The sequence below is a fragment of the Tinamus guttatus genome, unplaced genomic scaffold, assembly GCF_059628265.1.
Source record: "Tinamus guttatus ecotype Peru unplaced genomic scaffold, ASM5962826v1 Tinamus_guttatus_pri_ptg000125l, whole genome shotgun sequence".
NCBI classification, from domain to species: Eukaryota; Metazoa; Chordata; class Aves; order Tinamiformes; family Tinamidae; genus Tinamus; species Tinamus guttatus.
The window spans coordinates 4,561,000-4,584,487 of record NW_028288659.1 but is presented as its reverse complement, the minus strand read 5'-3'; the positions used below and the strand labels follow the sequence as shown (position 1 = coordinate 4,584,487).

Sequence of the window (23,488 nt, the reverse complement as noted above, 5' to 3'; positions counted from 1 at the left end):
TTTCCTGTGTTTGGCTTTGGGGAGGATCCAAAGTGAGTGACAAAAGAGAAGAAAAGGATGTTAAATGATTCCCTCAGGATGGCTGTTCATGTTGTTAATAGGTAGGTGGAGGATGTTCTAAGGATACTCTTTCCAGGATTATAGCAGGGCAAAGCTGCGAAAGCAGAAGCCATCGTTTGATACAAAACCACACATTAGCCACACATTGTAGTGTCTTTTTTTTTTTTCAGAATTACTGCTATAAAATTTGCATTTTGTTGAGAAAAAAAAATGTGGTGGAGGCACCAGAGTAAGGCTAATATGTTGGTGATCAGTTTCACCTAACCAAGGAAGGAAGTTAATTAAACTTCCTTATGCTTAAAATCTACAAAATGCAGATCCTGTACACCCCGACCATTCCCTAGTGGTTAATCATCACAAAGCACTAATGTGCCCACAGATTTCCATATATGACAGCAGCATGCCACTGCTTGTTTGCTTTTTAACTGACACCATTTACGTAGTTAAATATTACGCAGTAGTTAAAAGCGTGAACATTTCCCAGGGAGGACCAGTCTTTAAAGGGCTGATTCTTGTTGCCAAGGGTTAAATGTCCTACAGCATTTGAGATGGGAATATTTGCTTTGCTTATGTTTGCTCATTGCTGCTTTCATAAGGTAGGCAGTACAAAATTTACAGTAATCATGTAAAAATCACATCTCCTGTATAAGGATGGTCTAGGTATTTGCTTTTTGTGTTTTTAGACCACCCAAGCTATTTTACCTGCTAAAAATCCTCCATTGTTACTCCCTTCATGATATAAAGATGCCTTAAAGTACCTGAACATCTTTTTTTCAGAGTTGTGTAGGAGAATTAAAGGAGGATCAAGACTGAGCCCTCAATTCATCAGGCTCCCAACATTTTAATGTATTCCCTTTATTGGGATATATTTCATTAGGGCCTTCTTTCATGCCATATGGGAAATAATAGGCTTTGACTGGTGTTTTTTTTTTTTTCCTGCGTTTCCTGTTGCTACCTTAGATCAGATGACCAGAGAAAGTTTTATTAGCAGTTATTGCCATACTTGATATTTAGGAGGTACAGTTGTTAGTTGAAAGAGCTGTCATATTCTGCAGGCTTTGGGAATGGTGGCCCAGCCAATCCTGACCAGCGATACCAAATTTTGTTAAAAAACCAAACTCAGCATTTACATATGTTTGTTTTAGGATAGGGGAAACAAAACAAAACCAGGATTTGTCATCTCTGGAGATAGCCCAAGCACAGTACCGCCAGCCTCCCTGCCATGGACCACCAGTGGTGTTGTGTCACCTTCAGTGTGGAGACTCTTGAGTGACATTGATGCTTACTGTGCCTACTTAAATTCCTAAATATTTTGGACTGAAATATGTGGTGGATACACAGTTGCTCGGCAAAAAAGTGTCCCTCATCATGATAATTATTTATTTTCCTTTTCTCCCTGCCAGGCTGGAGCTGTACAGGAAAGTGCCAAACCTGCGGATCCTGGCCTGTGGTGGGGATGGAACGGTAGGTGGCCCCTATCTGACTGCCCACGTGGTGGTCGCCACCAGGAGGTGAAATTCCTCTAGTAGCTGCCTGAAACAAGTTGTGGGTTTCCTGTCTCCTGATGCACACAGTGCTGGATAACGTACGTTACACTTGCTAAATCCACGTTGCTGAATCCAGGATCATTGTGTCAGCCCTTGTTTCAGTTACTGGCTCCTTGTAGGTGCTACACTTCATGTGTTAAATCTTGGTACAGCTTAAAAAAAAAAAAAAAAAGAGAGAGAGGCCAACTTTGCTGGCTTCCTCTCACTGTTTGCTGAGCGTCTAGTGGGTAAAGCCGGTGGTTGGGTGTCATTACGTCTTAGTTGCTATGCCATCTCTGCTGTTGCATCTCTATTCGGCCTCAGACACTATGGTCTCCTCTGTGTTGAAGCTTCTCAACTTTCTTTACAAAGCACTGAGATCATGCCAGCCTGAGATAAGGAAGACACAGATTCAGTATTTTTCTTTCCTTCTGAATTCCTGTTAAGTCTTGGATAAGGTAAGTGGGGTCAGATATTTAAACATGGATTCAGGCACCTTCTGATGGAGACAGGTTGTAAGGTTTGGGGCCTGCATGCATTTCCAAACCAGAGGTGTCATGGCTAGCCATAGTTGCAGTCTCATGTCACAAGTGGTAATGGAGGAATTACAGTTTCATTACTTTCTAGTGTTTAGAAACAGACTGTAAATCTCACTCTGTGCTTTTGAGTGCCTAAATACAGTTGAAAATCGAACCCTTAGTATCTGTGAAGCTCAGTTTCCCCTCTCCCCCTACAAAAACAGTACTTCAAATAATAGTTGTAAACAGAAATATGGCAAGGTAAAATGCATTACTGATTGTAGAGGACCCAGATATTGTATGAAGGGGCCATAAGGCTAGCCCAGGTTAGGTATATGTAGATATTTAGACAGGCACCAGGAGACTATTCTTAAGGAGCTGAACCTGCCCCCCATCCATCTCAGAATTATTAAGGGATTATCTTTTTTACTTGTGGGTTCCTTTAAAACCTGAGATGTGGGAATTATTAATATCAGTGCTTCCTCTGCAAAGGTGAAAGAAAAATGTGATTCAACTACTGTCTTGCTGTTACCTGGGACAGTCAGATATGATTGTTTTTGAATTGGGAACATCACTTGATGGAGCTGCAAGGTCTCAAGACTTTTTGGCAGAGAATATAGCTGCAGCAAAGGCAGAAGGTGTAGTTGCTACAAAAGCACTATGTGAGAGGTAAAATATTTAAATAGGAGATAATCTAGAATTTGAAAAAAATTGATGCAACTGCATTGACACTTGCCACTTTTTGCTCAACAAGCGATAGGTGGCAGCATGTTCTCATTAATATGACCGGCACCTGTGATTAGCTTTGCGGCTGCTGCTGCTGCTCAGTTTGAAGCAAATTAATATTTAGTTATTCCCAAAGCCATTACATCTAGAAATGAAAAATCTGGCTCAAATGGACTTAGTGAATATTCAATGAGACCAGATGTTACCTTGCATTATTGAGGTGAATCAGAACTTATTGTAACTTTTTCATCATTTAGCTGTTCTTTTCCAGGGTGTAAGCGGAAAGCTCTGTTTCTAAACATCTGGTAGTTTTCTATTTGCAGGAAAATGAAAATCTTTGTCATCCCTGATTATAAACATAATGTACAAGGTCTAGGAATAGCCTCAAGCTAAATAGCTGTGTTGTAAATATACATGAGTAATTTGCAGTTTCTCTTTTTCGGTTAAAAGCATTTACAAAAGTGGCTCGTGTTGTAATGTTATATGCACCAATGGGAGACTGTGGCACAGATGCAGAGATTAATTCAATGACACTGTCAAAGGGTGAATGAAAAGGGGCTTTTTAGGAAGTCCTAGCATCACTGAAGTCATTGGTGAGTTTTCCAATGCCTTTCATAGGCTGAGGTACTCAATACCTCAAGACAGATATCTGAAAGGCAAAGGATTACTTGCGTATGAAAATCCTGTTAAGGACTGTACTTAGTCCTGATGGTGCTTGTGATAGGCACAAGTTCACCAGAGTAGTAAAAGATGCAGATGATTGAGGTTAGACAATAAGCTGTAACATGGGCTCACATCCCAGATGAATGCCTTACTAATTGGACAACCAGTTATGACTGTCTGGTAAATGCTATTTATACAAAACTAAGTTTCTCCAGGAAGAGACATGGTGAAATAAGTACTCCAGACTACCAAGTAGGCAGGTAACTGTTACATCTGCCGGGCCACCCCTGTCCAGTCCTTCAAATTCTAAATGTTTCCTAATGGATTATTCTGAGTATGTTTCATGTACCTTCATTTTAATCCTGGTATGAGGTAGGAGTTTCCTTGAAATCATACTAATGTTTGTCATGAGTTGCAGTCAGATTTCACTTTTATGTCTTATTTAAAAGCTTACATTTTCAGTAGAGACTGAATTATATAAAAACACAGCACAGGTTCTCTCTTATTGTGTGTGTGTGTGTGTGTGTGGTAAAAGTAAGAAATAACTTAGGAAATAGTGCTTTTCCTTACAAGAAGAATTTCAGTCATTGCAAGTTTTAGAACATTTTCAGCAACACTTCACTTCACCTTTGGAAACTGCCACTTAATGAAGGCCAAACATTTTGCAGTAATTCATCCAGGGGAACAGGAGACTTGGTGGCAAGTCCTTTCTTGACTTCATCTGGACTCTGGTTTCATTAACTGCAGGTCATATCTGGAGATGTGCCGTTCTCATGTCCTTTTTCATGAAAGTTCTCAAAGGTTTTAGTTTCCTTTAACATAAACTCCATTTAAACCTTTTTGTCTCAAAGCACCAGTAGTATTTTTCATCCACTTTTGCATGCAGCATGTTTCAGAGCTGTATTTAAGCAGCCCTATAAATAATGGGTTTAATCTTATGTGTTTTTGTTTTGTGCTTAAGGGTGCACAGATGTTGTTGACATTTTCTCAGTATCTCTCTGTGCTGTTAATGATAGCCAGTGTTTGCATCCCAGAGCTTATACTTGCACAGCAGCTTCACGATGATTGCTATGTCTCTTTTCTGCAAGGTGAAACCTCAGATAAGGAGCAAATTTGTAGAGTAAAATTTGAAATATCTTATTCTTTTGTTTTATTCGACCTCTGCATGTCCAGGATACAATTAAAATATGCCTTTTTTTCCGTCTTTCACTTTTAAATGTTCCTGATATTAATTCTTTGTATTTCTTTTCCTGTTTTATAGGTGGGCTGGATCCTCTCCGTTCTAGATGAGCTGCAGCTTAGCCCCCAGCCTCCTGTGGCTGTCCTTCCGCTTGGCACTGGGAATGACCTTGCCCGCACCCTCAACTGGGGGGGGGTAAGCACTGATTCGGGTACCATTATGTGTGGTCACTTGACTTGCTGCTCTAATTATTCATTGTGTCATCGGGTGGACACGGAAAAAAATTGGCTAAAATAGCAGTTTGCTATGTAATTATTGTGATGGAAATGTGGATAGGTGTATCTGATCGGTATTTTTAGGGTAAATAAGCAGGATATGTGTGCTTCTACTTCAGGCAGTGTAGAGTTTAAGCGTTATTTCTTTGCATTTATTCTTGACTATACCCTTGGGATTATTCGTTCAAGGGAACATATACTCTGGCTTCCTGTCCTCCTGGTCTTACTGTGCCTGTGCAAGACTGGCATACCTTTATGATAGCTTATCAAAATGCTTGATATTTTAAAACTTAGGAACATTTTTGAGGTGTTTTAGGAGCATTTGATCTGATGTTTTAGTTCTGTGTGGAAGGAGGGAGGTCTGACAGATAACTCGTGAATGTGCTTTGCTTTGGGTGCTTATGGCTGGTGACTTGGTGGCACTTATTCTGCTGCCAGGGTTACACAGATGAGCCAGTGTCCAAGATCCTGTGCCACGTAGAAGATGGGACCATTGTCCAGCTGGACCGCTGGAATCTCCAGGTTGAGCGCAACCCTGATTTGCCTCAGGATGAGCTGGAGGATGGGTCACGTAAGGTTAGTCTTCTTTTTTTTTTAGGGTAGAAAGACTGGAGGATGCTTAAGAGTTTGTCTTTGGAATATACTATAGAATACATCAGTTGGAAGCTCTACAGCTTCTTTATTTTCTAGTTGTATCTCTTTTTCCTTCTCTTTTCATGTGTCAACAGTTCTGGAGGTATTTGCAACCTAATGCATCCTGACAAAATTCTTTAGCATATCATTTGAAAGATCATTGTTTTTCTCTAGTTAAGTGAGATAGCAGGAGAAACAACCTTATGATCAGCATCCATTCCTAAACTATAGACACATCAATGAGGATGTAGAAGTATATTCCTTAGGAGTCTACTACTAGATGCAAACTGTTTCTTGCTTTACAGCAAAGGGTGGTGTATTTAGGGTTTTTCTCTCTCTATGGGTCTCTATATGGCTCTGATCTCTGAGGTTGGGAGCTGGAGAATGGAAAAATCTTTATTATGGAAGGAGTCACATTTACAGTAATCTATCATTTGGACAGATGATTTTGAAAGTGCAGTGTTCATCAAAAAATGATTCTGTGAAAACAACTTTCAGTACATGTAAGCTCTAAGATCCTCCTCTTGGTAATATTTTTTAATCTTATGTACTGGAAGCTACCATTTTCTCTGTACAGTGCTGCTGGGCCAGTGCAGTGATGAACAGGACAAATGTTTTCTGCCTCGTGCATCCTCAGGGTTGCTTCGGGTGCCTTTTCTGGGACTTCTTTTGCAGCTGGTTATATACGAAGCAAGAGGAACACAGCTTGGCTTTCATATGCATGCTGAGCTTGTGGTACAAGCAATTAATAAAATCTTTGCATTTTCATATTAGGTAGAGCAGTTTATGGGAAAACTCAGAGAGAAAATAAATAATCCTGTGATATTGTCTTTAGAGATACTTTTGTGTTCATAAAACACTGTAGATTTATTTGAATTAGATCATTTTTCATGAGCTGTTACTACCTTTCCTAATGGCTTTGTGCTCATATTTTTCTCATATATTCAAATTTCTTCTTGATAGCATAACATAAGATGCCAGGTTTAAAGCACTTAATTCCAGGTGTGTCATAAAATATCTCATCTGTGCCACATGTCTTTCTATTATCCAATTACAGCTTCCACTCAATGTCTTCAATAATTACTTCAGTCTTGGATTTGATGCACATGTTACACTGGAATTCCATGAATCCAGAGGTGAGAGGAGGTTTTGTTTCCTTAACCTTGGGAATAGGCAATTATTTTACGAACTGCAAATGGACTTGGATTTAGCAGCCTGTTTCTTACAATTCAGAAGGAATTTTACAAACATACAATTCGAAGATACAGATTCTAAGTTGTAAAGTGATTGTATGCTGGGCTTCCAAGGGACTGTTAAAGTCATGCTTGAGCAAATATGTCAAATTTTATCAATATATTGCTGAAGGACATTGGATAAATATAGAATGTCTTGGTGATCTTAAAAAAAAAAAAAAACAAAAAAAAAACACACAAGAAAAAAGATGGATCCCTTGAAGAAAAGGACTAATGGGAGTTTTTGAAGTTCCAGAACTTCTAGATGATGTATTAAGTATAGATATAGAGAAAGCTGATTCTGAGACAGGATTGTCAGAGTGAAAGCATAAAGAAAACCAAATGCAAGTCACAGGTAAGTTTTCCAAAGAGCGTGAAGCTTGGCAGAGGAAAAAGCCTGTAAGGCTGTGTAAGTAAGAGGGCAGCAGGAGGATAATCGCATTCTCAAATTGAATATTTGATGCCTATGGTTAAGAATAGCATGGTATCACTGAACTTTGCACAGGTCCAGAGGGAATCTATGTAAATGAAATCTTTTAATAGAGTCCACAAAACTATCAGGTGTTTTAGCTGTTGTTGCATCTTATTTGTCCCGTTGGGGTGCCACAATAGCCATCAACGCACAGATCCAAATGTGACTTAACAGGTGAACTTTGGACTGATGTGAATTACACTCTTCGGATGGTTTAGGCAAGTGTGTCTGTGTAAATGGACCTTGTTCAATTGTCTGCACTCAGTGTTGGGTTCAGCTCCATTTGCATGATTTTTTTCTGAAAGGCTCCTTTATCTTCACTTTCATATTATAACAAAGCCACTTCAAAAAAAAAAAAAAAAAAACCCTTCTGACGTGCTAAATAAGGAGCAGGATACAAGATGGAATAAGTTAATGCATATTTTATAATGTTTAAGACTGCTTCAAGCTTTAGGAATAGTAATGAAGGGCCACAGAAGGGCACAGAAGTGAAATGATGACAGCTGTATGCATTTCTTTATGAATGCATATCGCCATGCATTCCTAATGTGACTGTGAATAGACAATATAGATGAAAAGCGCGGCTACTTTCTCACTTAATGGAGGCATTACTTAATAATGAAGTCGTGGAGCCCTATAAAGAATGAATATTATTCCAGAGATGCCAATGTTTTAAAAATTTACATGAGTGAAAAAATACTTGGCAGAGCCAAGTGTCTGTGAGTGGGTATGTATGCCAGGAGAGCTTTTCATAGCACAAACATCAGCTTTACAAGTCATTAGTGCTGGTTATTTCCTCATCCTCTTGAATTGTAAAATATACAAAATGCTCCCTATGTTTTTTAGGAGAGAAAAACTTATGGCTTTGAAGGTGTTGCTGCTGCATGAGTTTTATTATGTTTTGTGTGGAACTAATCAGTGTAGGACAGATTCTCATCTCAGATGAACAGATAAAAATCCAGAGGAACCCTGCTAAAGTCAGTTAACTTTAGTAAAACTTACATTAGTTTCATACACATTGCAGTACATGTGGTTGTATGCAGTTATCTCTGTGGAACTACTGTAATCACACGCAGTGTCAGAAAAGCCAAAGAAATTAGATTGACTTGAACCTCTCTGAGCCTATCAGGGCATTTCAAGCTAGGGATATTTCTCAGTTGTTGTATTTAGAATAAACAGTGACTGCTGCATCACAGCTGAACTTGTATGTGTATGTGGCCTTTTCCAGGGCAGCCTCTACACCTTTCTTGCAATAAATCCTATAAAGGCTTGAGAGTCAGTCCCAAGACTAATATATTTAGCTCTGCTTCTTCAGACAGAATGCTGGATAGATACTCTTCACAGAATTACAGTTCCCTCCCTTATCATCCTTTTACCCTGGTAAATCAGGGGAGACACAATTTACATTGGCCCTATTTGACACGCTGTTGTTCCCTTAGCTCTAAAGGTATGTCTGTTTACAAATACCTCCCCTCCTTTCTGCCCACTACCCGCCACTGCTAAGACATTCCCTTTCCTATTCCCTTGCTGGCTTGAGAAGGATGAAGATGGAGGCAGCATTTGCCAGAATTCCACTCTGATCACCTCTAGGATCTCTTCCACATGGTGGTAAGAGTCTTTCCTCCCTACACATGCTCATCTACCATGCTGTAGTTGGGAGCAATCCAGCAGGTTGAGGAACTGCTGAATCGCTGTCCTCAGAAACCAACCTCCTTTGGTTCAGGTCAGTTTTTGCTGAGAGATCTGTGTATGAGCCAGTGCCCTGGATGGCTCCAGCTGGAGTCACGAGGATAAACACAGCAGTGGCAGCTTGCCCTCCTGCCCTCTCCAGCACGTTCATCCCATAGATGTGATCGCTGCTGCCTGACTTGCCCTCTCAGACAAGATCAGTAAAGGGGCATACAGCATGGGCTCCGGGTCTTTGGGAGACTCCCACTTCTTAGCTTTGGGTTTTGAGATTGTACAGGAAAAAAAAAACTCAGTTCAATAGCAGATAAAAGATGACAACATGTGCAGTTAAATCAATATTTTTAAAAAGAGGTGGCCCTGATTGCATTCCAGGCTCACATATGACACAACAGATGGATCATACAGTAGCTGGGCACAATCAGAGAAGAAGTGTGAGGTAACTTGTAGAAAATGGAGGAGTGTGTTGTGTGATTGTGTGACTCCAAAGAAAACTAGTGAAATCGTTGTTAAGTGGTCATTTCAGGCAAAGTAGTATGGAAGTGTCTTCAGTGTGATGCTTTGGCCAGAAGGGCTAATCTGACACATGAGCATTTTTAGTAGAGAATAACTGAGCAAGAGTTGGCTGGTGCTACCACTGCATTTGGTATCAGCAGGACTGCCTCAGGAATCTCTGGATGCCTGCGAGTAAGAAAACAGCCTCCAGAGAGGCATGAGAATGACTTCTTTTCTGGGATACATGCCTCATGCTAGAATATTAACAGAGCTTATCAGGGAGACGTTTATAGGTGATTTAATTGCTGCCTGTAAATATTTACTCAGAGAAGGTTTCTGATAGCTGAAGACTCTTTAAGCTAACAGTCAGACATATAATAAGATTCAGAAGCTGGTAGTTGAAGTCAGAAAAATTCAAGATGGGGAGAAAAGAAACATTTGTTTTAATAGTTAGAATAATTAACCATTAGATGTACATTACTACTGGACTATTCTGGGCTATTAAAAGTCTCAGTCACTTGGAATCTTATCAAAAGCTTTCTAAATAGCCTTTAAAGTAACTATTTATTGTTTGCTATGAAAGTATTTCCCAATATTTTCCCAAAATATATCCCAATACCTTTTAGCTATCCTCCCTATAACAGGTCTGGATTTAGTTTCCTTTTAAATGCTTCAAAGTGTGAGTGAGCATTTCATGGACTTGTAATAATTCGTAAAGAAGGCTCTTTTGTGTTGGTAGAAATCTTGGAAAACATGCTGAGGGATCATGAAATGAACAATCTGAGAGCTGCTAAGTTAGGTGATGATTTTACTTGTGTTATCTCTATGCCTGTATTTCCATCTGTTTTCACTCTTCATTAATCAGAAAGAATTCAGAGCAGTGTTTAAAATCTGATGAGAGACAATGGCTGAGATGTTGGACTCCTGCACAGCAAAAATATATTCACGTTAATATTTTTACTGAGCAATGCGGGCTAAAAGCACAAAATACATAGTATGTATCATCTGAGCTGAAGCCAAATATATTGAATTCTTCTCCTGCCTTAAGGAGCTCCTATTGTATTAGCAGGGAATGGAAAGGTACAGTGGAATCTACTATGTTTATTAGGTTCTTCATATTTTTCCTTTCTCTTTTACAGAAGCAAATCCAGAGAAATTCAACAGCCGATTTAGAAATAAAATGTTTTATGCTGGGGTGAGTTAAGATTGGTCTTGCAAAATGATGTTTAGTCACTTAAATGTTTTGTCATGCCACTTCCCCCTCACTTTCTCACATCAGAGTTTATGACTTTTTTGCCATTTAATGTGCATATGTGCTGTCTCTGGCAATGCCATACACATGCATTGGAAAGAGCCTCAAACATTATTGTTTCACAATGCTTAGCATTTGAGCTACACCTTCAGACATAATATTGATCATGTCTTGCTCCTCCTGCTTCTGGATGTTAAAATTCTCAACAAAGTGCACTGATTATTTCCGTATGTAGGCAACACTTTGGCATTCAGTTTCCTAGAGAAATCCCTCAAGTAATTGCCTTTTTCTTTTATGCCTTGAGGAGTAGTCGTGAATATAGGGCCATGGTGAGTGGAAGACAGAGATTAGCTGTTTGATATGGGTTGTATTTAGGGGAGAAGTGTTCAACGCTATTTTATTATAAACTGAAGTTATTTAAAAAAAGAGAGAGAAAGAAGGAAATACTGGTTTGATAATGCATGATTATGATATGTCTTTTGGGGCTTAGATAACTTCTCCAGTATCCATGTGCCTTAAACGTGGAAGCTTATAATGGAGCAGGGATTTGTGTGTACATCCTTGGGTGCTCAGTGACATTATTTGGTTACCCTCAGAAGGGAAAGTGTCAGGTTTTAATGCCACACCTGAGAAGCTGCAGTGCAGGTGAAGAGATCCTGCTTTCTCTCTCCTCTGGGGAATCTGAATCTTGTATTCATCACTGAGTGCTGATAAAAGAACTCTAGCCTGAGAGTAAAAAGGAATAGGTTTGAAAACAGGATGGCATTTGGTGATAAGCTCTGTGGTGGGATGAGAAATGAGAAAAGAGAAGAGAGAAGGCAATAATGACAGTTCCTGCACTTCTTGTGTGTCTTGCAGGCAGCCTTTTCAGACTTTCTGCAAAGAAGCTCGAGAGATTTATCCAAACATGTTAAAGTTGTGGTGAGTACAGGAAATTGTACAAGTATTGTGGGAAGAGTGAGGGTGGGGGCGGAGAGAAAAAGGTGAGAGTTTAATGGCTCTGTTACTTCTCAGTGTTGAGCATGACATTGAAAGAGATTCCAAAGAAAGGCTTGGGAAAGCTGTTACAAAGCAGCAACACTTCTCTTGTCTGTGGCCCCATTCAGCAATTTCTCTGTGCTCTGTCACTTTGGCTTTGTAGTGTGATGGCACAGACCTGACTCCAAAGATCCAGGAGCTGAAGTTCCAGTGTATAGTGTTTTTAAACATACCCAGGTAAGCGCAAGACAGATGCTTGGAGTTATAAAAGAGAGCAAGGAGAAAGCAAAGGAAAGCAAAACAAAATGATGGGTACTTGCGAGTTGTCCTGGATTGGGTGGACGTGCAGAAAACTAACTGCTACTCTGCTGCCTTCTGAAGAACGGGGTGTTAATTAGCAATACAGGATGGGGCAGGAGTGTATGGTGCAGCAAGAATGCCCTATAGGAAATCTAATGTCCAGTGATAGAAGGAAGGTAGAAATGATTAATTTAACAATACACTTTCCCAAGTTGTGCACCTAATCTGCAAACGAGAAAGTAAACCAGACACTGCTGCCTGGACTTTTGTTTAATTAGAAGCAGAGTGTGGGAGGGAGAAAAGGATCAATATTTTTCAAGTAAAAGAACACAAAGCCTGCTTAAAGAAATGCTGCTTCTTAGCGTGTTAAGAGGTGTTGCAAGTAGAAATATAATTGTATCTTTAAAAGTTGTCTCTCCCCTGCTTTCTAGACAACCTGTCATTTTTTTTTTTCCACATGCACTTGATCTTTTGAGTCCTGCTTTGCCCTCACCAGAAGCTTCTACTTGGTGTCCCCTCTCCAAAGTTCTCCCTCTCTATCACTCTTAGATCACTTTTACATTTGTTCTTTAAGGATAGAAAAGATAGATGCAGCAGTTGCATCTGGTGCCTCTTTTTCTTTCTTCCCTGCCTCCTCAAGCTGTCTTACATTTTGCATTTCTTCTGCTCTTGGAGCATTAGAGCCTGCAGGGAGCAGGAGTCCTAATACGGAGTCCTTGCTGCAGCCCTGTGTGCTGAGCAGTGGGGTTAGCAGCTTTCCAGCAAGGCACCCCAGCTGCAAATGTAGCTCAAGAGCTGCTCCACAGAAAGCCCAGCAAGCAGGGAGAGCAGAGTGCTGCTGCTGTGGTGTCCATTTGCCTGTTGTTTCTCCTCTCTCCAGAGGAACCTGCCTAAGATCATGGTGGAGAAACTTGGGTGTATACTGAACCACTGTGGTAGCTGGTGGCCTGGTTTTCTGTTTTGTCCAGTCCTTGCCAGCAATTAACTTCAACAGTTCCTGAACTGAACCTGGGATAGATATTTGGGTGTTTCTCCTGGAGGATAGCAGAACAGGCCAATAGTCAGGATAATAGTCAGGATCCATTAGGGCAAACCATGAGTATGCTTTCTCAAGCCTTGCTTTCCAAACCTCTCTCTGTAGGTACTGTGCTGGCACGATGCCCTGGGGAAACCCTGGCGATCACAGAGACTTTGAGCCTCAGCGCCACGACGATGGCTACATTGAAGTCATTGGGTTCACCATGGCCTCACTGGTGAGTGCTCGGCGGGGGATGCCGGAATCGTTGCATTCTGTGGGCCGCGTTATGGAGCCCAAAGTTACCCTCGCTGCCGAAGAAGAATCATGACTGCATGTATTCAATCTAAGGCCAAAATAGTTTTAAATGAGGGGGGCAAATTATAGTTAGAAGTAGAGGATGGCTATGTAATGATTAAAACTTTGTTTGCAAACAGCTGCCAATTTGTACGTGCCTAGGAGTGCTTTAAAATGTTCTAAAGTTCAATGGAAAGATTGTTACAGTTAAAATCAGCATGCATGCATGATTTTACTGTGAGAAGAGTCCAGCCAAATAGTCACTGCTGTTTCTTATTAGCTTTTGTGTGTTTCAATCTATGACATAAAAGTTGAATTTTTTATTGTATAATGGGCTATTAGAAACAAATATGGAAAATTATACAAAATTATATGCCTCCGTAATATTTTTCTTTTGAGAGTGAGCTTTTTTTTATAGATAAAAATGTTTATATCAAAATAGTGTGGAAAATTGACTTCTAAATTTTAGAGAAGCAGCATTTAGCAAATAATTACATGCTACTCAGATGAGTATGTTGTCAACTGCCTTGGAACATAAAGAACCATCTCAATCTGGAGGAAATGAAAAATACCGTAAGCATATTGATCATAAGCTGTAAAAGTGACCTGCAGCTTATTTGCAGTGTAGAGAATTAGATCTTAATAATCTTTAAAGGCAAGATCTACGTACTGAAGTTGTGCATAAATTTGGGTCATTAACACTATAAAAGGCTGTACTTAACTGGTGGTGCTGATGTTCTCTCTTGGAAAACATTTATAAAAATTCCATGCCAAGAAATGTGAAAGGTTTCAATGATCACATTTAATATTTCCCAAAGTTGATTTTTTTTTTCTTGGGGATCAAAAATACATCAAGAAAAACAGAAAGCTTGGAATGTTGTTGACTGAATAACTAAAATACGTTTAAGTAGTTTTGTGCTAGATCAAATCTTTTAAAGACAATCTTTCTTATTTTTTTCACTAATATCGTAGTGGCTAGAGCTATCTCAAAAGCTGCCATCAATTTCAGCTGGGATAGTGGGCTCCTTTGACCTGCTATTTCTCTTTAAAGGAAACCTGGATCACAACTGAGGGTCTACACTGGTTGTGTTGCTTTTGCTGTATGTGATATTAGAATAAGGACAAAAGCTTGCAGGGTGCTGATGCTTGTGAAGAGAAAGTAAGTTTAAAAAAAGAAAAAATCAGGAAGAGATGTAGCAGAGTGATGAGCTAGATGAAAGTCAAGTACATTAAGTTGTAGACTGCTTTTCTGCCTTTTTATTTTTTTTTTTTTTTTGCTATTTTTTGGACTGTTTTGCAGAGAGAGCCTTGCTTTAGTGAATGTCTCAGAAGAGAGGTAGGCATTGTACAGGGTAGTATAATTTTCTTTCACTCTTGCCTATGCCCTGTTATTTAATTTCTTGAAATTATTTTTTAACATGATATTTAATTGATTTTTAAGAAATTATTCTGCTTGCTCTTTTCAACATTCCTTGTCTTGATATTGAGTTGTTGTGTTAGCACTCATAAGAAAGATTTTAGATGCATCATATTCATATTAAGGGATTTTTTTTTGTTTTTTTTATCAGGAGGGGAAATCATCTTTCCGTCTCCCAAGTGTAGCCAATGAGGATTCTTCTTTTAAACAGCGAATAATTAGTAGCATTACAGTTAGCATATAAACAAATACTGCCCCCCCCCCTCCAGCTCCCACACAACAAACAAATGTTAAAACCATTAGGAATGAACACAGCTATGCGTTTGTGCAGGTTTATATCTTTTTTTTTTTTTTTAAGTGTGTGTGGATGGTATGCTCGATACATTCTGAAGTAATGAAGCATATAGTTATGTGTTTGTTTTGTTTCCTCTGCTTGTTGCCAACCAGTTTTCTATATGAAACTTTAAGTCCTGCTTTTCAATTTTGAATAAAAATTGTGTCTCATTAGTATGCCTTATGCAAACACTCTACACAGCTTCAACTGCACTATTCTTTGGTATTCACACGAACCCATCCTGCAAACCCACTCTTCCAGTTTAGCGTAGGGAGGATTACTATTTTTACTAAGTTAGTGAGTACACATCTAGCAAGTGTTGTTTTCTTCAACTTGGAAAATGATGTTGCTTTGAGTGCAGTCTGATCAATGTGTGAATATCTATGTGAGGGAATAAGCCACTTAAAGCAGGACTGCTTTGTTTGCATTTGCAATGCTCTATAATGGACAGTGTCAGCAAAACTATGCATTTTTGGTTTATTAATTGCCTCAAATATCTCTTTTGAAGTTTCTTTATATTTTCTTTCCTGTTCTTATTTTACAGGCTGCTCTCCAGGTGGGTGGTCATGGAGAGAGATTGCATCAGTGCCGTGAGGTGACACTTTTAACATACAAGTCTATCCCCATGCAAGTGGATGGAGAGCCATGTCGATTAGCTCCCTCACTCATTCGGATATCCTTAAGGAACCAGGCCAATATGGTACAGAAGAGCAAGAGGAGAACATCCATGCCTTTGCTGAATGAGTGAGTTGGATTTGTGCATGTCCTAATGCCAGGAAGGTGCTTTTGGGGCAGCATATTCAGTCATGGATTTTGCATGGACTGAACTTGCAGTGCATTTAAGAATAAAAATTCACACTTCCCTCTGAATGTCCTTTCTACTGAGTTGTAAATATTTATCTGATTTTATTTTATTCTTTTATTTTCTGGGTACTCCTCTGCCTTGCTTTTGGAAATATGTTGAATCTTTCAATTTGTTCAGAGAATTTTGTGCAGGCTTAGCAGTGTGCCTCTTAGTAAAGCTTGTGGAGGATCTGCATATAAATGCCATTTCTCATGAAAGACGTTCTTATGATTTGCTTTCTGACCTTTATTAATCTGATTGCTAGCTCCATAGGAGACCCTGTAACAAATAGCCACAGTCAAGAGTTGCTCAGGACATCTTATGGTTTCTATTGTGGGTTGCTCGCTGGGACTGTTAATAGAGGAGGGTCTGGGTGACTGGAAAGGGCACTCTGTAGGAAATCCTGCCCAAGTACTAAAGCCCAATAAGAAAATTCAGTACAACATAGCTAAAAGTAATAACACTTTTACTAGTCTTCAGTGGGGAATGGCAAAAGATTGCAATATTGAAGTTTAGCCTTAGATTGTCTGGAATCTTCCAGGATTCTGTCTTCCAACGAGAGAATGGGAAAAGGGCAAGGAAAGATTATCAGAAAAAATATATGGCACGAGGTGGAAGTAGCACTGAAGTAACGTAAAGAAGAATACAGAAAAACTAGAATAACTGGAAGCGAGGAACATTTGAAGAGGAGAACACACAGGACAAGCTTTCCTTATTTGCAAGCACTGCAGAAGTGTTTTAATGATAAAAACTTTGGAATTTTGACCTATGAAAATGGTCATCCAGTAAATAATTTAGATTATTCTGTAGGGCAGATCATTGCACTTCTCAGAATGCCTTCATTGCTCCTAAGGTGAGTGATAAATGTCTTTTCTATTTTTTTCATCAAGCATTCCTAAAGCAATTGAAGACAGGCTATCCTTTAGGATATATAGAGATATACAGGCATAAAGTTATTGAGAATGCACATTTTATTCAAACAACCCACCCTGAGGGGAGGGTGAGCCGAGAGACTTTCACTGTTACGTCCATCACCATGTTAGGATGTAAGGCAAGGGTTTGTGTAGTGCAGAGATACCTTTCATTAGACCAACTCATATAGTTGTGGAAAAAAGAAACAAGATATCAGGCACAACCTTTTATCTCCAAGTATCTTTAAACATTGTCTGTTTTTTTTCAACTTTATTGTCTAGTGAAAAATACTGTTTCTCTTCAAACCTTCAAGCTTTTCAGAGCTTTGTCGTTCAGTGTTTGTTAATCTGTTCGTGTAATCAGAGCCTTTTTTTTTTCAACACTCTGTGCTCTTACTGAGACTAATGCTTTAAGCTTCAGTAGAATTCTTATTTTTCTGAAAAATTTGTAAGATATAGCTGTCTCTCTTGAACAGTGAAGAATAACAGATTGTCGCCTGTGAGCACTGATGCCCTGTTTCATCCAGCCATGACTCCTCACTCATGTGGCAGGGCACAATCCTGGGGCATCTCTAGATTGCAGTGGTCTAATGCAAGCGAAAGAAAGAATCCGAGTCACTTTGATCTGATAATTAGCATGGGCAGGCCTGGCGACAGATATCTGAATTTAAACTGTAGTAGGGAAATACAGATTCCTAGTGTATGCCAGTTGTCAAAAGAATGTCCTTGGTGGCTTAGCTGGATTTGAATGTGCTAAGTCAGAACTGGCCGAGTTCTCTGGCTTGGGTGAGATATTTGTCTACAGACTTCTGTCAAATAATCTTCAAATGATCCGTCAGGACTCAGTCTCATTTAATAGGACTGGTAATATATGAGTGAATGCATATGTTTCTCGGGTGTTGAAGGGGTGTGAGAACCAGCAGGTGAACTTCGATGTGTGATAAAGGTAAAACTCTAGGAGGCATTTAATAATATGAGAATTTGATTCAGTATGACAGTGCTTTGTAGAATTTTTCAAGAGAGAGAAAAATTCAATTAAACATGTTTATCTACATTTCTTAACCTGGTATCTGGAGTGTATCTCCTCATTCCATTGAAATTTCACAGAAATCATTATAGTTGATTGCACATAATAGATTGTTCTCTTAAGACAGCCACCAGCTGAATGTTATATGTGTGAGATTAGTAATGGGTTCTGGAGCTATCCCCACAATTGTTAGACAGCTGTTCTTCAGTGCCTTTCAAGGAAAGTGATTTAAAAAATTATCTCACATTACAGTAACTCAGAACTGCTGTTACTTTTGGCTTTGATGTTGGAGAGCAGCAGGAATTCTATTTGAAATTTTAGCTAATCTGTCATAAGTAGGAAAAAATAAGATTTTAAGAAGTCTTAGACTTTTTTTTTTTTTTTTTTTAAGGAGAGTTCACAGGTGTTAGTGTTTTTTTATCTGGTGTATGTTTCCTGGGAATAGCAATATCTGAAAGCTGAAGAGACCATATTTTATGAAGCTATGGTGAGAAGAACAGAAATTCCACGCTTCTCTGGAGAGAGCAAGAGCCTTAGAAACACTGTTCTGACTATGAACATTGCTGATGTCTTGATTGCAGCTGTTTCCCTTCAAAACCTGTGCCCACTCCTAGAGAGGACAACTTGTATATGAGAAAAAGTGATCAAGCCTTCTGTTTGACCTATTTCCCCTTATTTTTTCCCCTACCGTTGGGATTCCAACACCTTCCACTTGCACAGTAACTACCTCATGTAGTTCTTTAGACCCCCATGATCAAAAGTCTTAGATGTTAAGAGTCATTCTGCTTTGTTAGTGAATGACTTGCCTTGTTCAAGGTGTGGGAAAAAATTATATAGCAGAATTCATCTGTAAAGAATGTTAGTCTTTCAAAAAACAGGTTGAATATGGAATCACACAGAAACACAAGTCTAGTTTTCTGTAGGGCTACTGGAGTCTCCAGTAGCCTCCTTTTCCTCTTGATAGCAGCACCGATCAGAACAGCTTCATTTAAGTTATTAGGGCACAAATGAAATACCTCATGTGCTACATTTTCTCTGTTCCAGGCAATTGCTGACAATTAAGGTTGTGTTCAGCTACTTCATCATTTTTACTGGCGAATTATGTACAAAAGTGATTTTTCTCAGAATATTAATTATCTCCTCTTCATCCTACAATGGATCACTCTAAAATGGTAATAGCTAATGACCCAGTGAAGTGTTTCAAATCAAAAGCAACTTTTCATGTGCAAGAAATATGCAGTATCAGTCATACTATTTATACTTGGTTATGGATTGAAAGAAGGAAAATGGTAGGGTTGTGGAAAAAAAGGTAAAGTTTCTTTTCTTCTTGTATATCTTTTCTATTTGTCTTCCCCATTGAGTTTGCTAAAGGTACCATCAACATCAAGTTTTCTGCTACAGTCAATCAGCGGGCTCAGTTTTGCTACTGGAGTGAATTAGGTTCTTATTGTCCATCCGTTAGACTTGCCAGCTAAGTTCTCGTTTCTGAATCTTCATTGTTAGTCATGGGAATATGTGAAAAAGATTACTTGTAGCTTGGTTTTCTGTGATAAAGCTGAGAGTGTGGCCTTATCTGAGCAATAAGCAAAGTGGAATAAGGAGACATTCTGCAGCTCATTTTTTCCAGAGTTCAAGTTAGCCAATTTGTAGAGACAACTCCATCCATTCAAATCTCAGTTTTGGTTTCTGTTGGCATTTTTGTATCTGCTTCCGAAGTCTGTTGCCTTGAGATTTTAAGTACTTGTGTGACACAAATCTTGGGGCTGCTTGTCTGCCTTGTATAGATGCGTGCCCAGGTTGTCACAAGTCTGCCTCACTCGTGTCTTTAGCCCCTATGTGTCATGCAGCAATGAATTTCTCCATTTGCATGTTTTTTTCTGGCTTCCTGGTGTGATCTTGAAGCTCTGCATGTTTCCTCATTCAACTATGTGACACATTCCTTTTGTTTCTGTTTAAATGTTGTATGTCTTTCTCTCTTTCTCTCTCGCTCTTTCTTTTTCTGCCTCTCCCCTACCTTCCTCCTTGTCTGTCCACACTTTGTTCTGCCTCTCTCTTGGCTGCTCATTTCCTGCTGCCTTAGTATCCATAAAGTGCACTCTGCTGACCTGAGGAGAGTCTCGGCTCCCCCTGATTCCTTCACTGTGTGAGTATCCAGCTTTTTCCTTCCTTTCGAAGTTCCATAATAAGTCACTGTTACCCTACGAGTCATTCAGCTAAGAGAGAGGGCAGCAAGAACATTTTCTTCCCAGATGAGTAGATCCAGTGAGAAATAGGAGTTGTTTTTCTGGATTGGACCTTTCTTATTCTTTGGGTTTGTGGGTTCATTCCTGCCTTTCATTTGGCAGAGGAAAGCATGCAGTGGCAAGTCCTGTGGGAAGATGCATCTCCTAAATGAATTTCTTTTCCCCAGATAGGCTTACAGCAGTGTTGACCCCATAGCAGAAGGAGCCGTGTCCTTTGCTCCTTGCTGGCAGTGAAGGTGTCAGAGCAGCAAGGGTCAGTTTCTTCCTGAGGAAAGGGGAGCTGGGAACACAGGTGATGGCCCAGCAGGCACAGGGCTGTGGCCTCACCAGCGGGGGCTCAGTCCCACAGTACCTAAACAAGGTGAGCAGGGCAGGGTGGTGGTGGTGACCAGTTTCAGCTAGGAGCATCCAGACCAAAAAAATCCCCAGTGACAGAAAGGTTCTGAGGTCCATTGCCAGGCATCATCCCTGGAAATAGTTCAGCTGAGAGCTACAACATTGTTCTTCCATGAGCTGGTAAGATGCGTAACTACGTTTCTTGTCCTTTTGTTTTAAACAAAAAACTTACTGTGAATGAACTCATCCAAAAAGCATCTTCATATGTAACTGGTCCAAATAGAAAATTAGCGCCCCAAAGGAGTGGCATGATATTGTCTGCAGCTGCCCTGAAAGTGGAAAATCCACATCCACGTTAATGTTTTGATTGTCAGCAACTCGAATGCAGTAACATGCTACATAATAGCTAAATTATTCAAGAACCTAATATATTTTTAAAATGTAGTGAACTGACACTTAGAAATACTTGTACTCATGCTATGCTGCTTATATACTTATTCATTACTTTTATGAAAACATGCCATTTTGTCAAAACCTGTGCGAGTTGACAATAAAAACAGCAGCAACATAATGTAATATGTCAATGCAGGCAGTATGGTTTGGTTTCACAAATGCTTTCTGAATATTCAGTTAAATAAGAAACTTGTTTTGCATTCTGTTGTCAGCCCTTTTGTCTTCTTACTTTGGCAGTGTTATGTTGAACATTTTTTTAAAACCGCTAAGACTGTCAATTCAAAATAGATATAGAAAAACACCAAACTTCAGAGCTGTAAATCCAGGTATTCAGACCAGAAACTTGTTTGCAAGCACAATTCCTGTGCAATCATAGAAGAAAATAAATGGTATATACTAAAAAGAAGCCGGCATACTCTACTCTAAAGACTGAACACTTGCAATAGGTGACATATAAATGATCAAGAATTGAAGAATTACCTGGGAAAAGTATTCATAGAATAAACTTAAAAGGTATAAATTTCTGAAAGCTGTAAGCTTATCGTTGTTATTTTGCAAACGGGGCAAAATTTCCAATCAGTATGCCTTATCCCTAGATCGTATTTGTTATACTCTGCTGAGGAGCAGAAAGGAGTACAAATAATATATGGCTCTTGCACTGATACAGTATTATAAGGAAGTATCTGGAAAATATCTGAGGAAGTATCTGGAAAATATCTGAGGTTACACGGAACATTCAGCAAGCCTGGGGTGTAGGAGAAGAGGGATTGTTCCAGATTGGGATATCCCTTGGAAAATGACCTCCAAATTCTGTAACAGTTTCAATATCCCATTTGTTTTGAATATCTCATTTAATATCAGCTGTCAGAATAAAGTAGCAAGACTCCTGAGCCCCAAAACTAATTTGTAAGTCAAAGATATTCTGTATCTTGAAATCTGTAAAAAAAAAAAAAAAAAAAAAAAAAAAAAAATAGATTAAGCATGTTGCTGCACTGTGACTGCCAATTAACGCCTGGCAAATTAAAATGAGAACCCATGAGGTATTAGTAAAATTTGATTTCGGTTCTGATGGCTTTGAGGTTTAAATATTCTTTTTTTTTTTTTTTTGGAAAAAAGTATAAAGAGCCTGTTTTACAGTCACTACTGAATAGAGGGCAGATACTGTGGAGTCTTAGTGATTGATGTATATATATATGTGTGTGTGCATGTCTATACAGCCTCTGTTAGATACATTTCAAATTTCCTGGCTCGGTTTATGTGTTGGAGTTTGGGTAGCCAAAATTATTAGTTAGATGTGGCCTTTGATGCAGAGATAAAAGAATTGTAGTGTGGTTTGTTTCAACTGTTTATACAGGGCGCATAAGGAATCAGAATTTGTATTGTCGTGTTTTTAATGGATGTTCTTAAAGGAAAGGTGATCACTCTGCAACTGCCAGCTGGATATTTAATTGAAATAACAAAGATGCACCCTGTGCCACGTAGTCTACGTGTCCCTGCTGGAGCAGGGGGGTTGGACGAGATGATCTCTAGAGGTCCCTTCCAACCTCAACCATTGTTGAGGTTGTGATTCTGTGACACAAGGTATTTGCGTCATTGATGCAAAGGAGTTCTAAAAAATAATATATAGAAATAAAACATAATTGACTTACATACCTCCTGCAGTCCTTTTACAAGTGACATAAGCACTGTGGGCATGCTGTGATTTTTATTAGAAAATCCGCATGAATGAAAACAGAAGTATTGCCTTATTAGTAAATAGTGAATACTCTTTAACAGAGTTGACTGAGTACTGATTGCAGAAGGGTACGCACACAGCAACTATACGTATAGCAAAAGGGTAAAGGAAATCATGTTTCCTTTCAAAGTTCAAATGCAATATAAAATCAGCTTTGTTGGTTGGGCTGAATATGTATGTTGTCTGTAGGAGGAAGGTCTAACAAAGAACAGTAGAAGAGACATAAGGGAGAAAGTGTTACAGAGAGTGAGCTCTTCTCCAAGTGCATAATTAAGGATGAAAGATGCTTTTTTGTTTGTTTGCTTATTTGTTTGTTTCTCCCTTAAATGAATTATAGAGAATTGATAGTCTCATTTGTCTTTTTAGGTTTTCCCTCTTTAGTATGCAGCATGGGCAGCATGTGCAATGCCATGGGAGAATCCACAGTGTTTGGAAGTGAAAAACATAAGAGGGATGTGTAGTTACCATGATGAAGGAGAAAGAGTAACAAAGACCAGGATTCTACCTGGCACTTAGGTGCCTGTATAAGTATGTGCATAGATCTAGTCTTTATTTAGCAAAGCACTTGAGTACTGGCAAGTCTGATATGAGAAAGTGCTGGGTTTATAGTTGGGGGACCTGACTTATTTGGGATACACTCCTGAAATGGAAGGTAGATGGTGGAGCTTATGTTTTTGGGGTATTAATTAGGTAAAGAGCTTAGCAATACCTTTCTTCTAAAATAACATTAGATTTTTCTGAAAATGAAATTTGTCTGTCAAAAGAGGCTGGATACTAGATAGGTTGTTCTGCTATGTTTTTGCAGATGTTATGTTCTAAATAGACAAAAGCTGTCAAAATGCACATATTTTTAATGCATCACTTCCAAGCTCTTCCGATG

General features: G+C 39.2%; 1 protein-coding gene across 2 annotated transcripts in view; it reads left to right on the top strand.

The window, feature by feature from the left end:
* Positions 1 to 23,488, top strand: part of DGKI (diacylglycerol kinase iota) — a 203,907-nt gene that overhangs the window by 106,605 nt on the left and 73,814 nt on the right. For both annotated transcript variants that reach the window (XM_088521610.1, XM_088521611.1), the window contains exons 13-21: positions 1,464 to 1,524; positions 4,755 to 4,868; positions 5,387 to 5,524; positions 6,639 to 6,717; positions 10,606 to 10,661; positions 11,577 to 11,639; positions 11,860 to 11,933; positions 13,138 to 13,249; positions 15,604 to 15,803. In XM_088521610.1, coding sequence (XP_088377736.1) covers positions 1,464 to 1,524; positions 4,755 to 4,868; positions 5,387 to 5,524; positions 6,639 to 6,717; positions 10,606 to 10,661; positions 11,577 to 11,639; positions 11,860 to 11,933; positions 13,138 to 13,249; positions 15,604 to 15,803 — 897 coding nt within the window. The remainder of the gene's footprint in view (positions 1 to 1,463; positions 1,525 to 4,754; positions 4,869 to 5,386; positions 5,525 to 6,638; positions 6,718 to 10,605; positions 10,662 to 11,576; positions 11,640 to 11,859; positions 11,934 to 13,137; positions 13,250 to 15,603; positions 15,804 to 23,488) is intronic.